Source organism: Rhinolophus sinicus, linkage group LG07, assembly GCF_036562045.2.
Source record: "Rhinolophus sinicus isolate RSC01 linkage group LG07, ASM3656204v1, whole genome shotgun sequence".
In the NCBI taxonomy this organism is placed as follows: Eukaryota; Metazoa; Chordata; class Mammalia; order Chiroptera; family Rhinolophidae; genus Rhinolophus; species Rhinolophus sinicus.
In genome coordinates this window covers 59,273,114-59,292,206 of record NC_133757.1, presented here as the reverse complement: position 1 = coordinate 59,292,206, position 19,093 = coordinate 59,273,114, and the positions used below count along the sequence as shown (strand labels likewise).

General features: G+C 36.5%; 1 protein-coding gene across 10 annotated transcripts in view; it reads right to left on the bottom strand.

The window, feature by feature from the left end:
* The window catches only part of CCSER2 (coiled-coil serine rich protein 2), a 170,284-nt gene that overhangs the window by 60,602 nt on the left and 90,589 nt on the right, over window positions 1-19,093 (bottom strand). For all 10 annotated transcript variants that reach the window (XM_019755556.2, XM_019755554.2, XM_074339719.1 and 7 more), the window contains one exon: window positions 10,837-11,032. In XM_019755556.2, coding sequence (XP_019611115.2) covers window positions 10,837-11,032 — 196 coding nt within the window. The remainder of the gene's footprint in view (window positions 1-10,836; window positions 11,033-19,093) is intronic.

The following is a 19,093-nucleotide window of genomic DNA, read 5'->3' as shown; positions in this document are numbered from 1 at the left end:
AATAAATTGGAAATTCGACAAGGAATAAGATAGTCATATAGTTTCAAAATTCCTCCCTACAAAATATTAATTACACAGAAGAAAAACCCTTATTAGTAGGAAATACACACTTAATATTTGGGAGTGAAATGTTTCAGCAGGCAAATTACTCTTATGTGGTTCAGGAAAAAAAGTTCATGAAAACTGAAGTACTTGAAATGTTTTTGTAAGAATGAGAAGGTTTTCGAAAAATTTATATTAAAAAATGAAATAAAAACCAAATTTCCTTTATCTCATGTAAGGCAAGGAAAAATACAAACACTGGAAAGGAAAAACATAACTACTATTTCTGCAGATTATATGCTATCTAAATTAAAAATTCCAAATAAACCTAATCATAAATTATTAGAACTCATAATAATGGTATTAAGGTTGCTGTATACAAACTCGATAAATCAAAGTCTATTACATTTCTGTATACCAGCAACATTCCATTAGAAAATGGACACACTTAATAAAAGCAACAAAAACTTTTAGGTACCAGAAATATATCTAACAAAATTGTAAAAGGTTTTAAAGGAAAAAAGTAGTTTATTTAAACTAAATCAATGGACCTATATATCACATTTTTGGATATATGTAGTCTAAATATTCTAAGATGTTAATTCTTCCTGAAATTGTTCTATTGGTTCAATGCTATTCTCATTAAAAACCCAAGAGTTTTTCATAGGACTCAATAAAATGATTCTAACATTTTATGAAAAAGTAAAAGACTAAGAAAAGAAACTTCAGAAGAACAAGTTAGGAACCATAATATATTATCAAATCTTATAAAAGCAACAGTTAGATTACATAACTTGGCACTGGGATAATGTCACACAAATGGGTATCTGGTTTTTTAAAGAGCAGGCACTGGCCGCATATCAGAAGACAAAGAATGGACTTTTAATACTTGTAGTATTGAACCTACTGATTATGCACATGGGAAAAAAAAGAAAGTGGATCTCCATCTCACACCTTACATACACCAAAATCAATTGAGATGTTTGTAATTTAATTGTAAAGGGGCAAACCCTTAATTTTTTAGAAAAGAATAGGAGATTATTTTTGTTACCTCACACCTAGGAAAGATTTCTTAAATGAGGATTTCCAAAAGCACAAAGCACAAAGGAAAAGTCTGAGAAATTCAGCTATATTAGAGTTGAGAACTTTTGTTCATCAAAAGATACCAAACAATGAAAAAAAGCAGGCCACAGAAGGGAAGAGACATTTGCAACACATATAACCAACAAAATATTTACATCCAGAATATTAAAAAACAAAAACAAAAACCACTGAATCACAGACAAAAAGCACACGTGTTCGCACGCACACACCGACTAAAGACATGACGAGGCAACAAACATTCCATAAACACACAAAGAAGAAACTTTATGATTGAGGTTTTGCAGGGAAATGCAAAATATAACTGCAATTAAATATCACTATATTCCAATCACGTGACAAAAATTAAGAAGTTGGATAATACCAAGTGTTAAACAGATGTGGAACAATGGAAAGCAGTATCTACTCCATGAGGAGAGTAAGACAGATTAAACAATTTTGGAAAACAGTTTGGTGTTTCGAGAGTAGAATATTCCCATGCCCCATGATTCACTATTTCCAATTCTAGTTAGTTACACCAGAAGAATCTTTGCACATGTGTACCACAAAAATGTTCATTATCAGTATTATTTGTCATAGCAAAAAACCAAAAAACAAAAAACTGGAAACAAAGTGGATATCAAGAGTAAAATGGACAAAAAATTATTGTTCATTCACAGAACAGTACAGAAACGAACATTAATGAAGTTGAACTAAACATAAATATGAATGAATCTTGCTGAATGAAAGAAGCAAGTCACAGAGAAATACTTATAATGTAATATCATTTACATATAGTTCTAAAAGAAGCAACGTGAGTATTCATAGGGATACAAACATAGGTGATTAAAAGTTAACAGAAAAAATTGGAAATGCTAGATTCTGGAAAGGGAAGGCACTACAGCCAGGAAGAATGTAGGGAACTTCTTAATGTCTCATTTCTTAACCTGGGTGGCTGAGTACAAACCTGTTTCACATTATTCATTACATTGCACCCTCATGTTGTGTATGCTCTTTTACATATACTTCATGAACTTTTGTTCCCCCTAGAGTAATGAGAACAGTCTGGGCCTACAGAAGCATGAGCTCCCTGGCCTTTCTGTGGTTCTCTGCCACCAAATGGCATTCATTCAGCAGCTCCTTAACTCTTAGTGCACTCACTCACCAGAATGCTGCTGCTGCTTTAAATCTACACACACACACACACACACACACACACACACACACACACACGTAGACAGGGTATGAGTTATCAAGATTAATCTCCAAAAATGTCAGAAAGAGGTATCATCACGCTCTTCTCATTATTCTACCTTAGATTTTTATTTTCCTATTCCAAGGTCAAAAAGGATGTTGAATGTAATAATATGATCCAAGTCAACAGGGAAAATAATGAAATGATCTGGAAGAAAATGGACAGGTATGATCCCTTTGAAAAACTGTTTTGAAATATCTACTAAAGCTGAATTATCTACACGCCTTATGACCTAGCTATTCTATTCATAGGCATATACCCAACAGAAATGCACACACATGTTCACCAAAATATACTATAATACTGTAGCAGCACAGTTCATAATAACCCAAAACTGGAAAACTATCTGAATGCCTATCAACTGTAGAACAAATGAAATAAATTGGGGTAATTCACATCAAGCAATACTCTACAACGATGAGAATGAATGCAAAATATGGATGGTTCACACATATAATGTTGAGCAAAAAGAGCCAGATTTTTAAAAAGAATATACATGATTTCATTTACATAAATTTCAAACACAGGTAAACACATCTCTGTCTTCAGAAATCATTCAGTCACCATGAGAAAAGTAAGGTAGTGACTTGAAGGGAGCTTCTCTTCCGGGGTTCTGGTTATGTTTTATTTCTTGCTATTTTCAGTTTACAAAAATTCACTGAAATAGACATGTCTGAACAGTACCCTTTTCTATATGCAAAACATGCTTCAAGTGTTTGAAATGGGATGTAGGGAATTAAAGTAAAGAAACAAGATACCACCAGAATTTTTTTTCTGTATGTCCACATGCTCTTCAGATCAGGGTGGAAGTTCTTATTTAAAATCCTCTAAATTAGATACTACAATATAAGACGTAGTAAGCTTACAGCATAGGGCCTATAGTCAATATTGTAATAACTACACACGATTTAAATGGATACTAGACTTACTGGGGTGATCACTTTGTACGTTATATAAATGTCTCATCACTATGGTTTACACATGAAACTACTATAATATTAATATGTGAACTGAAATTGAAATTTAAAAAACATTTTTTTTAAAGAAGTTAAATATTTAAGCTAAAATATTTCAAGAGCCCTGGGTTTAAAATACATTCTGTCCTAGGATGCAAGTGGGTGACCTTAAGACATGCAGTTAAATCTGGGAGTCTCGCTTTTCTGCCCATTAAAATAGGATTACTGCTGTCCTCCCTATGCCCCAGTGTCGCTGTGATGAAGAAAATAAGGCACATGAAAGTGCTGTTTAAACTGTGAAGTAACCTTGAGCTGTGTATAACAAGGACAAAAAATAGATCAAAGGCCAAATGCAATGGCTTACAATTTGTAAGTTTTATTTGTGTGCAATTTAGAACTTTGTTCAAGGGAACTCTTAAATACAGAGGCCTATTTAATCAAATAAAGACGCCACAGCCCTGAGTTTGTCTGAGGGATGCAGGATGATGGCAAGCAGCGCTGGAGATGCCTTCCCAGTCTCCTCTCCCTGCTGTTCCCAGGGTTTCTCTTAGAATACCAGTGTACACAAGGGGTTGGAGTCCCAAGGACCAGAGTAAACAGTCCTTGTTTTAACACTAATTAGCTTTCTGAGCCTCAACTTCTTCAACTTTTCAAGGACTAGAGATAATGTGTGTTGGAGAACCTAGGAAAATGCCCAGTATGCACTGTATGACCACTATATAAAAGTTTTACATACACAACTCTTGTAAGACACATGCATGAAGAGAGCACCAAAACTGAACTATTTTCAATTAACTTTAAAAATTTTAGGCTAAAACCTGGATGTCTGCAACAGCCTCCTAAATATTATGGCTTAAAAGTCATTCTCTCTGCTATTCATTTTTCACAAATCCCTTCAGTAATATTTTTAATACCAATTTGTCCACTTTGACCATGTCACTTGTCTAGCTTACCATTGCCTACAGAATAACTCCCAAGCTCTTTTTGAGGCACACATGCCCTTTACAATCGCCTGAAGCCTATGTATCATTCCTGCCTCTTCTCTTACATCCTACATTTGAACTATATCCAATTATTAACTGATCTTTGAGTAAAACACGTACTTCTCAATGACGTTTTCTTTTTTTCCAAAACAGTAAATACATAGTGGTGAAAATTAAAAATTAGAAAATGTAGATTAAAAAAAAAAAAAAGACATCACATTCTCGCTATCCAGGTATCATCACTATTAATACCTTAGTGCATATCCTTCTGGAGATATAGATATATAGGTATCTATGGATAAATATATATGATCATGCTAAGCAAAAGAAGTCAGACGGAAAAAGTTGAGAACCATAGGTCTTCACTTATGTGTGCGATGTAAAACTGAAAACAACAAATGAACTTCAAGACAAACAAAAACTCATAGACACAGACAACAGTTTAGTGTTTACCAGAGGGAAAGGGGGGAAGATGGGAGGTAGAAAAGGATAAAGGGGGTCAAACATATGGTGATGGAAGGAGAAGTGACTTTGAGTGGTGAACACACAAGACAATATATAGATGATGTATTATAGAATTGTACACTTGAAACCTGTTAATTTACCAACCAATAACACGCTGATAAATTTAATTTTAAAAAAAGATATATGACCTTCATGTACATACTGTTTTATAACCTGCTTTCTTTAGTCAACAGTCTCTATCTTTCCATTTCAGTAAATTTCTACTTTATCTAATACGTAGGCCATGTTCAAATTTCCACGATTGACCCAAAATGTCCTTTACAATTGATCTGTCCAACCAATATCCAATTCAGAATCTCATATATCTAGTTGTCCCTTAAATTTCTTTTAATGTAGCATTGTCACTTCCCTGCACCAACTTTTTAGGATACTAACAAGCTAACAAGTCATTACCATTTTTCCTACTAAATTTCCAATAATCGGAATTTGTCTGGTTCCTTCCTCTTATTCTGCTATCACCTGTTTATCCTATAAAAGGAAGTTGTAGTGAATTGGAGAATTAAAAATAAATGTTTTTGACTAGAAAATATTACACATTATTCTGTGTATTGAACAAAATTATTATACATATTTGTATAATATTGTACAGAATTATTACACATAATTCTCTGAATCACATGAAAAGATATATAATATCTGGCTACCTGAACTCATTAGTGATGGGAAAACTACTCACCGGATTAGGGTAATGACAGTTTGAGCTCTCCAATGAACAATTATGTGTTTCTCTCTTGCAACCATAAAGCAATTTATATGTGTTACTTTGCCATTGTATGAATGGTTTGGGAACCCAATCCCATTCACCTACTGGTTATAACACCAATTAATAATCCTGGCATAAAGCAGAAATTTCATTTGGGTTTATAAAATGATGTTTCTCTAATTCTATCACACTTTCTAGACTTAATTTGTTGCCATTCTTCAGCAAAGTTGAATTATGTTTCATCAAGGGCCTCTTTAGTTACTAAAATGTAGATCCCACTATAAATGCAGCATAAATGCTTAATTCTTTCATATTAATAAGCATTTTTAAGGTAAGAAGCTGTATTACTAGTCAGCTTAAAGTGTATCAAGTTGAGCACTGATTTTTCTAGCTTTCTCTTTGTTGAGCATCTTAGGTACTCATGGGTTTTCCTTCATCACTGAGAAGTACAGCTCATACTTTCAAGAACCTGCACCTTTGCTCCTGCTAATTCCCCTGAGCTCCCCAAAATCCTACACCTGATAAGCTCAACGTCCAGTTTCATATCTTCTCTATCATGGCAAACAGTGAATTTCTTCATCTCCATTTCCTATTTTTTCTCTCTCGCATACTACATAAAGGTATATCAGATACTACATTTGGTTGCATGTCTTTTTCACTCCCTGGGCTTGTCTTCTACTGGTAAGAACAGTACCTTACACGAGTGTTATTCACAGTTTGATCTCAGATCAGTTCTCATCCATAAACTCTTTCCTCTCTGTGACACAATAAAAAGCTTGCACCAGACTGTAAATCAAGAAAAGTAGTCACTAAACACAATTTAGTTTGGCTCAATTTTTTTCTCTGGTAGCAGGAATTTGTGGAACAAGGATGTCGATTTCTATTCTGGCAAGAGCTACTTTAACTCTCAATGGACCAGTAGCAAACACTTTATGTACAAGCCACTTTGAATAGCACTGTCCAACCATCACTTTACCCTTACTGCCAGGAACACAAAAGGAACAAAAGGAATAGAAACAACTGTTTGTGGAGAGAGAAGGCAGTGTAGGAAGCGTGCGGACCACTGGCATGCCAACATACACCTTCTAAGGTGAAAGGTAAGTTGCTGCATCTGATCTTCCTACAACCAGAGAAGAGGTACAACACCTTGTGGGCCTCTAGATTTTGCAGGCAACATATCCGTCATCTGTGTATGTTATTCCGGCCCATTTACCGAGTGAGATGAATAGCGGCTGGGTCTGAGAAGCAACCAAAAGGCACTTCAACAGGCTGCTGTGCAAGCTGCTCTGCCACTTGGGTCACATGATCCAGCAGATCCCATGGAGCCTGAAGTGGCCATGGCAGAGAGGGATGCTGTCCGGAGATATTCGCAGGCCTCATAGGTGAACCTCAGTGCAGGCCCTTAGGAACAAATCCCTGCATCCTCTGTGGATAACTACTCTCTGTTTAAGACACAGCTGTTGGCCTGCTCCTGGGTCCCACAAGTGACTAAATGCTTAACCTTGGGTCACCCAGTTACCAATATCAAGCTGCCCACCCAATACTGGGTATTATCCGACACATAAAGTCATCCAGTTGGGTGCGCACAGCAACATTCTATTATCAAATGCAAGTTGTATAGCCGTGATGGGGGCCGAGCAGACCCTGAGGATGTAAGTAAGTTACATGAAGAAGTGGCTCAAATGCCCATGGTCCCCACTCCTGCTACTCTGCCTTCTCTCTTCCGGCCTGCACTGTGGTCTCATGAGGGGGGTTCTCTATGATCAGCTGACAGAGGAAGGAGAGACGCAGGTCTGGATTACAGATGGCTCTGTACGATATGCAGACACACCTGAAAGTGGACAGCAGCAGCACCACAGTCCCTTTCTGGGGCTCTTGGAAGAACAGCAGTGAAAGGAATCCTCCCAGTGGGCAAAACAATGAGCAGTGAATCTAGTTGTTCACTTTGCTTAGAAGGAAAAATGGGCAGATGGGTTGTTATGCACCAGTTCATCAGCTGTGGCCAGTGGTTTGACTGAATGGTCAGGGGCCTAGAAGAAACAACTGATTGGGTTCTGGAGATCAAAGAACAAAGACAGAAATGAAAGGCCACTGGATTAAGACATAACCAGCAACTAAGGCAGGTAAGGGACTTGCAAAATTGTTTGATTACAATCAATTGAACATACATTTACTGAGTACTAGGTAATACAAATTTTACATATTTATATGTAAAGTACTCAGGATCTCTATAAAATTGTTCTTTCCAGTAAGAATCAGGCTGTAGAAATCATTTGTATTTTCATTAATGATTTCTCTTTAGTTTCCTTATATGAAAGTAATTCAATCTTATAAGGGAAATAGCCTGATTAAACTTTGCTAAAAGTAATCAAGGACAAGAATTCTGAGTTGAAGGAACACTGCCTTGGCATAAGCCACTTGGAGAACTAGAGATTATGCAACTACCTCTTTATATGTGGACATTCTTCCTTCTGAACTAGTATTCAGTCATGCCTTGTTAGGTTTCAAGTTTACTGAAGTAAAGGTGACTCCTCCCTATAATGCCAATCCCTTATGTGTAGCCCCACATAAGCGCTGGTTGCCAGCGCTTATTTAAGTTCTTACGCTTGCAAATGAGCGCAAACCCCCCACCTCTCTACTGGTCAATCCAGCACACAACAATGTGCAAGGATTAAATCAAATTTTGAGCTGTGACACACTGAAGTTTCAGACGGAAGCAATCACACAACTAAAGTAATTTTAAAACATTTTCTCTATATTTTAAACAGGGGAGGGCTTTTGAATAGAGATATGTTTATCTTCTCTTTCTCTTAAACCTACACTAAAACGATAAGAAAGAAATTTTAAAAACATAAACTGCAATGATGAAGAGAACTGGGGAGGGGACATAGCAGACAGAAACTCCAGTCAGTGATTTAGGAGACCTGGAGGAAGACACAACTACACTGTGTGCAGCTGGAGAATATGGACAAAATTTACCCCGCAAAACCTCAAACGGGGTCAAATTGCTAGATAGAGAAAAAGCTAAGTATCTGACCCGCCAGGATTAAAAATGTGGGAGTGGATTGGAAGTCTGCACAAGGCAAGAACAGACTCCCAAATCTCCCACCTCTATACCAAGCAAAAACAACCACAGGAGTTTTCTTCTCTGGAGAAATTGCAACAACCTCAGAAGGAAAACTCCTCCCCTTAGTGTAGATATTGAGGCTCCACCAATATCCAACAATCACTGTAAAATAAAACCAGCTGGTTGACAAGCCAGCTCCTGTACCAAGTCCTGAATCAACTCTGTAGTTCCTCACTCCTAAATAGTAATGAGCAAAGTCAAATGAATTTGAATGTAGGAGATTCTTCTCAGCGGCTAAACTAGACAGGAGATACGTTATCCAGGAAATAAGTGAAGCCAGCCCCAGAATATAACAAAAGAAAGTCCCTGCGCAACAGCTCTAGAGATGCTTCAGACAGTAGTAACCTGCTCAGATAAGAAAAGGATGACACACGGGCGAGGGATAGAAATACTGTTTTCTCATTAAGCCTCTGGATACTAATTGAATATTTTTAAGCCATGTAAATGCATCACACTAACCTTTTTTAAATTTAGCAATATTAAAAGGGAAAAATTAAGAGGCAATTACCTGAAATCTTGAACTCATTCAGCCTTTAACATCTATTAGCATTTGGGGGAACTTTAATGATGCCCTAAAAAGATTTTGCAATTTTCTTCTCATAATTTTGTTGCCACTACAAAAACAAAGTCAATTTGATCAGCGTGTACTACCTAAAATTTCAGAGGTTGTAATGACAGAAAGCCATTAAGAGATTCAGTTTTTTATAAAGTATCTCAAAAAACAGTTTATTATTTTTATGGTACTTATCATTGGTTACCAATTCACCTATTCTGTCCTGAATTATGCCACTTCTGTCATTACTACCGGTGGCTTAGTCTTATTAGCTGACATTTAATCACGCTTCATGTTTCAGGGCCATTAAGCCAGGCACAAATGAGGGTGTGTGGTATAGCTCTCCAACCCCCGACTAATTCAAAGAAGATATTTAATATATTTTAGCTATTTCCCACCCTTTCTACCTCCTTTCCTTTGACTCTGAAGTTCCTGATCTCCCTAGACTGGCGAGAAGAGAAATACCATAACCAATGTATCTCCCAGTGATAGTTAAACTAGATTGGAAGCTCAATGTCTGTGTATTTCAAACATGGAATTTCTATCTCAAGAGGAATCCAAGAATCTCATATACGAAAAGGATCCTCCACTTTCTTACTCTCAGCCTTAGCAAAGAAAAGTTTATTTTCAATAGGTAGCTAAACATTCACAAGAATGGAGGAGAGTAGTCCAGAAAACCTATAACCAAGTAACTTCAATGAGCCTTTACTGAGTATATATCATTGATCACAACCAGAAATTCTAAGACTTGGTCCTTGGTCCTAAGAAGCTAGCACACAACCCTGAGGAAGATAACCCAAAAAGTAAGTTGAGCAGAAAAGCTAGAATATTCTTTTTCAACCACAATTCAAGCTAAATTTGGCTAGCCTACAAAAGACAAATATAGATTTAAAATTCAATAACAGATATCCACATTTTAAAATTAGTATTTTATTCCTTAGTTTTCTGCTATGCATCTGACCTTGTCTGTTAGGTGCCATATGTTCAAACAAAAAAAGTACTATTGAATCAGAAGCCAGATTCAACCATCAGCTCACCCAGTGTCTTTGGACAAGTCACCACTGCTAAGAGTCTAGATTCTCTCAAAAGAGAGAGAGAGAGAGAGAGAGAGAGAGAGAGAGAGAGAGAGAGAGAGAGAGGACTGAGAAAGATTAAACTTGAACATTTCAAACAAAAGTGAAATTATATGACTATGATTATGAAAGTAAAACTTTCTTATTTCCCACGTAGCTGAAATTATAGTAGCAGTCACTGATGATTGAATACCTGCTATGTTTCAGACATCAGATCTCTCAATTTACAACTACTATTGCTAATTCTCTCAATAACCTTAAGTGTGGGTACTATAAAAATGAGGAAGCAGAAGCAGAGAGGTTGGTTTACCAAATATCACACAGCTCATAAGTAACAGGGACTATACTGAGACCACTGTGCGAAATCCCATGTTTCTGTCTCCCACAGAAATTTCTATTATACTCGTATACTATTTACAAGCATTATTTCTACAGAAATCTAGACATTAAAAACAATTAACTTTTTCTTTTTAAAAATAAAAGTCAATCCACCTTGCAACTCAAAATATCAGAGCCCAAAATGTTCATTTTGTACTCACCTGATGCAGCAGACGTTTCAGTTTGAGTAACTGAGTTTTCACAGCAGTACAGTCCTGGACCATGTGCCGGAGGGTCATCTCATCCAGTATCACTGTATTTTCAGGTACATCTATAAACATCTTCTGAGCCTGGAAAAAGGGGGTCCCTCCATAGCTTTCAAAATGACCCAAAGGAGATTCTCTATAGGGAGAGCCTCTGGAAGGGCAGAAGAAGTTGGAGGGAAAAGATACACAACACAATTTCAGAAAGAAATAAAAGTAATGAAATCACTGCAGTGATTATTACAAATCATTTATCATTGTCACAAAGCCTCTGACTTTTACTCAGCATTTGGTTCCACTGAAAGGTCCAATCAGATCTAGTTGTTATTAACACAATTATTTTCTGCACTCCCCCATTTTGTGTATTTTACACACGGGTTTAACAAACCTTATTCCTTAGGAACATGAATAGAAACAACTCAGGAAAAGCCTGGCCTGGAAAAAATTATACTTATTTTCCTTTTTATGCACTGGTATCTGCCTTTTAGTTTTTTACTTTAATTGGCCTCTTATACTTCACATCTTTTTTTTAGCCCCATAACTATGCTACCCATGTTAATACCCACATTGGACACACCCCTGGACTCCTACTGCTAGCAAGTCCCAACAAACAGTTAAGGCAGATGAACTGTTATTTCTTTTTTTGTTTTTAACATTGCAGATAAATAATCTTTTCCAATAAAGATTAAACAAGATTTTATACAAATCTTATACATACCACATATTTCCTATATCTTAAACTGCATTAAAAAAAAAAACAGCATTAAAAAAAATCTGCTCTACTCTGGGTAATGAACACACAATGGGATTTATAGATGATGTAATACAGAATTGTACACCTGAAATCTATGTAATTTTACTAACAATTGTCACCCCAATAAATTTAATAAAATAAAATTTAAAAAAAAAAATCTGCTCTAAAAAATTTAAACTTCCCTTTAGTTTCATACAATAATATAAATTCTGAGTAAGAGGGGAAAAAAGAAAAAAGAACTAGGGATACTGTGTTTCATGGAAGTGAAAAAACACAATGTTTTTAACCAGAAGTCATAGCTATAACAATTTAAAAAGTACTGCATTCACATTACACGTAATTTCCAGTTGGTTCTTAAGAACACACTGAAAAAATATTATCTCCAATATAATGGCTATATTATACTAAGATTAAAGTTAAATTCATGATGTATTAAATTTGGAAAAGTCACAATGCACTAAATTTCAACCATATTGAAAAAGTAGAAAGATAGTTTCTACTAAATTTTCTAGCTTCTAACAAATATTCCCAAATCTCTAAATTCTCAAATATTCAATATGAACTTCATTTTCACAAGATTATTTTTCTCTGAAAGTATGTCGGCCTGATTTTTCTTTCATCCCCTCAAAAAAAATTTTAAGAACTTTTCAGTTGCTGATCCACAGGTAAGACCCTAATTTGTTCACATATCTGCTTTATTTTAATGGTTCACAATATTGTTGAGTTATTAAATTTCAAAAACTGATCAATTAATTAGTATAAATTTACCATCCATGAGTGAACAGACAAACTATCTATACACAGAGTGATGAAAAATACATAGTAATAAAAAGAAAATAGTAAGACAAAAATATACAATCACCTGGCAAATGAATAGGAGAGATAGTAAAAGTTACGTTTTTGGAGAAAAAAGCTGATACACTTTGGGAAATTTACTTGGATACGAAAGAACTCGGGATGAACTATAAAGTATGAGGTTTGAGTTTGACTGAAATTAAAGGTGAAGGCTTTCTAGAAAAAGAAAATGAAAAGTAATGGCACAAAGTGCAAGGCATGATTTTCAGGGACAAGGAGACTCTTAAATATGGCTTATGAGGCCACAGAGAGCCTGAATCCAATTTATTCTTCGACTTTATCCCTCAACACATCTGCCTCCTTCAGACTGATTTCTTAATCCGCAGCAAATTATCTGAGATTGCCAAGGCATGCTACAATCTTCCTCATCTACACACCCATGTCTTCAACTTCTCTACTTTGGGCCCGTTTACCCATCCTGCCCTCCACTGTACACTTGATCTGGAGAATGATAACTCCTCTTCATCTTAAATTAGTTGGCATTTCCTCAGGGAAAGCTTCCGTAATCCCCTAAACCATAGGTGCCCTTATACAGCCCTATACTGTACCCCATGATAGCACCTGTCAGAGTATATTGCGTTCGTTTGTAACCGTGCAAGTTAGAAACGCCATGACTACATAAGCTGTGTATTCTGTTCCTCTGTATCAGAAACAGCTGGTTTTGTTTGTTTGCTTGTTTATGTTACTGTTGTTTTCACTGACTGAGTAAGGAGCATGGATTTTAACCCATGTTGTTGTTGTTGTTTTAAGTTTCCACCTGTGAGATTCTAAACTTCTTTAGTTATGACATTAAAAAGTACTACTTTAATATTATCTGGAAGCAGTCACATTCAAAATTCCCAATTAATAATCAAGTTAAAGTTTACTTTTTATTTTACCAAGTGAGTAAAACAAAGTTTAGAAAGAGAAGAGACTGAAGGAGACTGGTCTGCAGTCCACAGCATGAGAATCAGGTATGACTAAGGGCATATCTTAGGTTGACATAAACATGAATCACATCCAAGTAACTGATGAATGAAAAAAATTTCAAAGGAAGTCAACAAGCCTTGATCACTAACTAAATATAGGGACAAAGAACTGGCATCTAGAAAAACTACAACTGTGTTAAAGAGACAGCTCTGATCCAAGATTTACTGGCTGACATTAACTAGCTATTGAAAACGCTTAATATCTTTGGGCCATAGTTTCTTTAACTTTCAATGTTTTCCACTGCCTGCCAAATAAGTTCATATGCCCTAGGTTGTACTTCAAACACTTCCACGAGCAGATCCAAACCAAACGTATCTCCTCCTAGTACTGAAATGCTACTTTTTTCAAAAGCCCTCCCTAATCCCTTCCATTGAATAAAACTGCCATTTTATGATCCTTAATTTATTTTACAACAAAAATTAAAGAAATTTGTATACATATCACCTCTAACTAAATTATAAACCCTTTGAGAACAGGGCTATCTTATTAATTTTTATATTACCTGCACAGATTATCTTAGTCAAATGTTAGCTCTACCTGTGTAACACACAGGGCAAGTTACTTTATCTATGCTTCATTTTCCTGATCTATAAAATGAGGATAGTAAGAGTACTCACCTCATTAGGTTGGTATATGGATTGAATGGGGTAATATATGTCAAAATTCTTGGAACAATGTCTGATATATATACCATGTTTCCCCGAAATAAGACCTAGCCGGACAATCAGCTCTAATGTGCCTTTTGGAGCAAAAATTATTATACAAGGTCTTATATAATATAATATATAATATATAATTATAATATAATACCCAGTCTTATATTGTAGTAAAATTAGACCGGGTGTTATGTTAATTTTTGCTCCAAAAGACGCATTAGAGCTGATTGTCGGGCTAGGTCTTATTTTTGGGAAACACAGTAGCAAATATTAAATAAAAACTAATTACTACTGTATTATTATTGTTATAATCAATAATTTCCAACTTTTTTATATTGAAAAAAATTTTCTAACATGTCAAAAGAATACTGTAATGCCATATACCTTCACCTATAGTCCCCAATTGGTAAATGTTGACACAATTACTTCATATCTGTGTATCTGTTGCTAAACCATCTGACAAGAAGTAGGAAATAACACCTCAGGAGGGCTATTTGAAGCCTCCTGGGGGGAAAAGTGAGTATTACTGAGAACAGGCAGAAGATACACAACAGAAAGCAAATAAATAACAGGTTATTTTCAGAAAACAAAAGGACACTATTAAAATAGGAGAGGAAAAAAAAAAGACAGAAAGATAATGAAGATTTTGAGATTTCACATTCGAGAAGATGATGCAGTTCACACATGAGAATCTGAACCTTTGAATTAGAATGGGAGGTAAACTCACCTTCCAAGAGTGCAAACACAAATCCAGGGATGAAGACATAAAGAAGGTGAAGAAAAATAAACATGACAAATGGGAGGAATTACTAGACACAACACCTCATATTAAGGTGACATGCACAATTTTTACTTGTATACGAATATTAACAATTATGGATTTCTAGTAGAGAAATTAGACGGTGAAAGCAAATTGCAAGCCGCTTTGGGGAATCCACTGGAAGGTGACCAGTGTGTCAGCAAAGGCAGAACCTCTGCGCCTTTGTGGCCCAGGTGGCCGATCACAGGCTGGGTGGGCTCGCAGATATGAAGGACTTAACCAATATCGGTATGGGTGAAGACAAAAGTGAGTTCAGTGTTAGAGAAGCATGCGAAAGAAATGTCCGCATTCACCAATATCATTTCACATCATTCTATAAGTGCAGCCAATAAAATCAACAAGAAAAAAAATAAAGGATCAGAATAACTACAAAAATAAACCTTTACGAGATCAGCCTTTTTTTAAGCCACTTAAATTGAATCCACACACAGTAGCAGCACCTGACATTCAATCCACATGCCTAATAATCACATTGCTGCATAATCATTGTAGCTTTAAAGGAATCTTCCCCAAATTATGTGGCCGTATCTATATACTTTTCCACTTCAACACAAGCATTTTGATTACTAAGATGTGTGATTTTGTGCTAATCTTAAGACTTGTGATTCATAGGTTAGACTGACAAGTAGAAATTTCTCTCTCTCTCTCTCTCTCTCTCTCTCTCTGTGTGTGTGTGTGTGTGTGTGTGTGTGTGTGTGTGTGAGACAGACAGAAAAGAGAGATTGATTCTTTTGTCTTCATTTATTTCCTAATGTGAGCTGCAATTTGACTTCACAAAACCTTTAGTGTTTCTTTCCTCACCATTAATAAAAATTATATATTAAAAGTTAAATGTGGGGCGGCCTGGTGGCTCAGGTGGTTGGAGTGCCCTGCTCCTACATCGAAGGCCGCTGGTTCGATTCCCACATGGGCCAGTGAGCTGCGCCCTCTACAGCTAAGACTGTGAACAATGACTCTCCCTGGAGCTGGGCTGCTGTGAGCGGCCGGAGGTCGGTGTGAACTGCTGTGCACTGCCGTGAGCTGCTGAGTGCTGACGTGTGCTACCGTGAGCCACTGGTGGCCACGCTGGCTGGCAGCCAGCATGAGTGGCCGGCAGCCAACGAGAGCTGCCGTGAGAGACCAACCCACGACCAGGGACCGACTGCCTCAGCCGAGGGGAGTGCAAGACTCATTAATACCAGCATGGGCCAGGTAGCTGTGTCCTACAACTAGACTGAAAAACAATGGCTTAAAAACCAGGAGTGGGGGAGTGGGTGGAGGGGGTGGGGAAAAAAAAAAGTTAAATGTGCGCATTATGTTCATGATTATATTTTTTTAAATGCTTAATGCAACACAATCTCAATCAAAATCCCAGCAAGGTATTTTGTGGATATCAGCAAAGTGATTCGAAAGTTTATATCAATAGGTAAAAGACCCAGAATAACCAACACAATACTGAAGAAGAAGAAAGTCAGAATACTGACTCTATCTGACTTACTCTAAAGTGACAGTAATCAAGACGGTGTGATACTGACGAAAGAATAGACACATCAGTGAAACAGAACAGAGAGTTCAGAAATACACCCATTTGGTCAACTGATCCTTTACAAAGAGAAAAGGCAATTCAAAGGAGAGGGGACATAGAGTCTTTTCAACAAATGGTGCTGGAACAACTGGATATCCATATGTACAAAAATGATCTTTACACCTTTCCCAAAAATTAACACAACAAAAATCAAAGCCCTAAATGTAAAATGCAAAATTACAATATAACAAGGGACAAAGTCCAGGTGACTCTGGATTTGGCAATAAGTTTTTAGATACAACATAAAAAGTATAATCCATGAAAGAAAAAATTGACAAGTTGGACTGCATAAAATTAAAAATGTCTGTTCTGTAAAAAATACCATTAGGAGAGAATGAAAAGCCAAGCTCAAGACTGGGACAGGGCGGCCAGATGGCTCAGTTGGTTGGAGCATGAGCTCTCAACAACAAAGTTGCGGTTCAATTCCCGCATGAGATGGTGAGCTGCGCCCCCTGCAACTAAAGAATGAAAATGGCAACTGGACTTGGAGCTGAGCTGCGCCCTCCACAACTAGATTGAAGGACAACGACTTGGAGCTGATGGGCCCTCAAGAAACACACTGTTCCCCAGTATTCCCCAATAAAAATAAAAAATGAAAAATATAGACTGGGAGAAAATATTTGTAAAATGTGTCTGATAAAGGAACTGGTATCTAAAATAAAATTCAAAAGGAAAAAAAAACAATTGAAAAATGAGCAAAAGACCTAAACAAACACCTCACTAAAGAAGAGGTACTGATGGCAAACAAGCATATAAAAAAATCTTCCACATCATATATCATTAGGAAATTGCAAATTAAAACAAGATAATCACTACACACCTATTAGAATGGTTAAAATCCAAAACATGACGCCAAATGCTGATGAGAATATATAATAACAGCAGCTCTCATTCACTATTGGAAGAAATGCAAAATGTACAGCCACCTTGCAAGACACTTTGGCCGTTTCTCACCAAACTAAACTTACTCTTACTACTATCTGGTCCAGCAATAATGCTTCTTGATATTTACCAAAATGAGTTGAAAACTTATGCACAAAAAAGTTTAGAGCAGCTTTATTCATAACTGCCAAATTTTGGAAACAATTAAGATGTCCTTCACTAGGTGAATGGATAAACAAACTATAGAACATTCATCAAAATGGACTATTATTTAGTGACCCATGAAAAGACACGGAGGAAACTTAAATGCACACTGCTAAGTGAAAAAAGTCAATGCAAAAAGGCTACATACTGTCTGTTTGCAACTACATGGCATTCTGCAAAATGTGAAGTTATGGAGATAGCAAAAAGATCAGTGTTTGCCAGGAGTAGAGGAAAGGAGGGATGAACAGAGGCAGGATGTGGGATTTCAAGGGCAGTGAAATTATTCTGTATGATACAGTAATGGTAGATACATGTAACTATGTATTTCTCAAAGCCCATAGAATGTACAGAGTGAACTCTAATGTAAATTATGAATTTTAGTTAACAATAATGTATCAATTATTGACTCATCAGTTGTAACAACTAATGGATGATGCTAATAATAGGAGAACCTATATAAAAGAAGGTGAGGGACTGTAGGAGAACTGTACTTTCTGCTCAATATTTTTGTAAACCGAAAACTGCTCTAAAAATGAAGTCTATTAAAACAAACAAACAACAACAAAAAAATGACAAAAGGAAGAAAGTGCTTCCAGAATGGCAGAATAAGTAGCTCCAAAAATTCACTCCTGCATAAAAAGCACTGAGAGCACTAGCAAATTTGCCAGTCAACTTTTTCAGAACTCTGGAAATCAACCAAATGCTTGCAACAACCAAGGAGCACTTATTAAAAAAACAGAAAAATAAACACACACACACAAAACCAGCTGAATCTTGGTGAGAACTAGAAGGTCTGTGGTATTTTAATTTATTCAACTGCCATGTCTATCTCCTTAGTTCTGTGGCAGCTTGAAAAACAAGAGCCTTATAAGCATTGTAGCTGTGAAATTCAGCAATCACTAGGGGGTGGGCTGGGGAAGTAAACTGGGTTTGAAACTGCAAAAAGCACCATTTCCAGAGAACTGCTACTATTTGATCTTAACTGGCACCTTCCTAGAAAAGCCCCATTCTCAGAGGTTGTTTTATTTGACCTGATTCAGAATTCGTTCTGTAAAACCAGGCTTATCTCTAGTACATTTGTTGGGGAAAAAAAAAAAAAAAAAAATCAGTGGCAATTATTTAAAATCCCAGCTGCCCAAAACAGCACCAATTGGGGCCAACCAGACCAAAAAACTTCTAAGAAAAACATGCGGAAGAAATGTCCACAGGAGGTTTTGAAATGCTCCAACATATTCTTGGGACTAGAGAAGGTCATACACATGTATAGGGCTGTGTGTGTGCCAAGGAAATACCTGAGAAAGCCCTTAATCTCTCACCTGTGGCCAACTTTGAGCCTCTGAGCAAACAAAAGATGAAAGCTAAGGCAGAACTTCAAATTGCTTACCAGGTTGCTAAAGGCATCCCTCAAAACATACACACACACTTTGGCAAAGGCTGGAGACTTATTGGTTCGAGACATTTAAGGAAATCACCGTCTAATCATTAACTCAGCAAACGCTAAAATATCATAA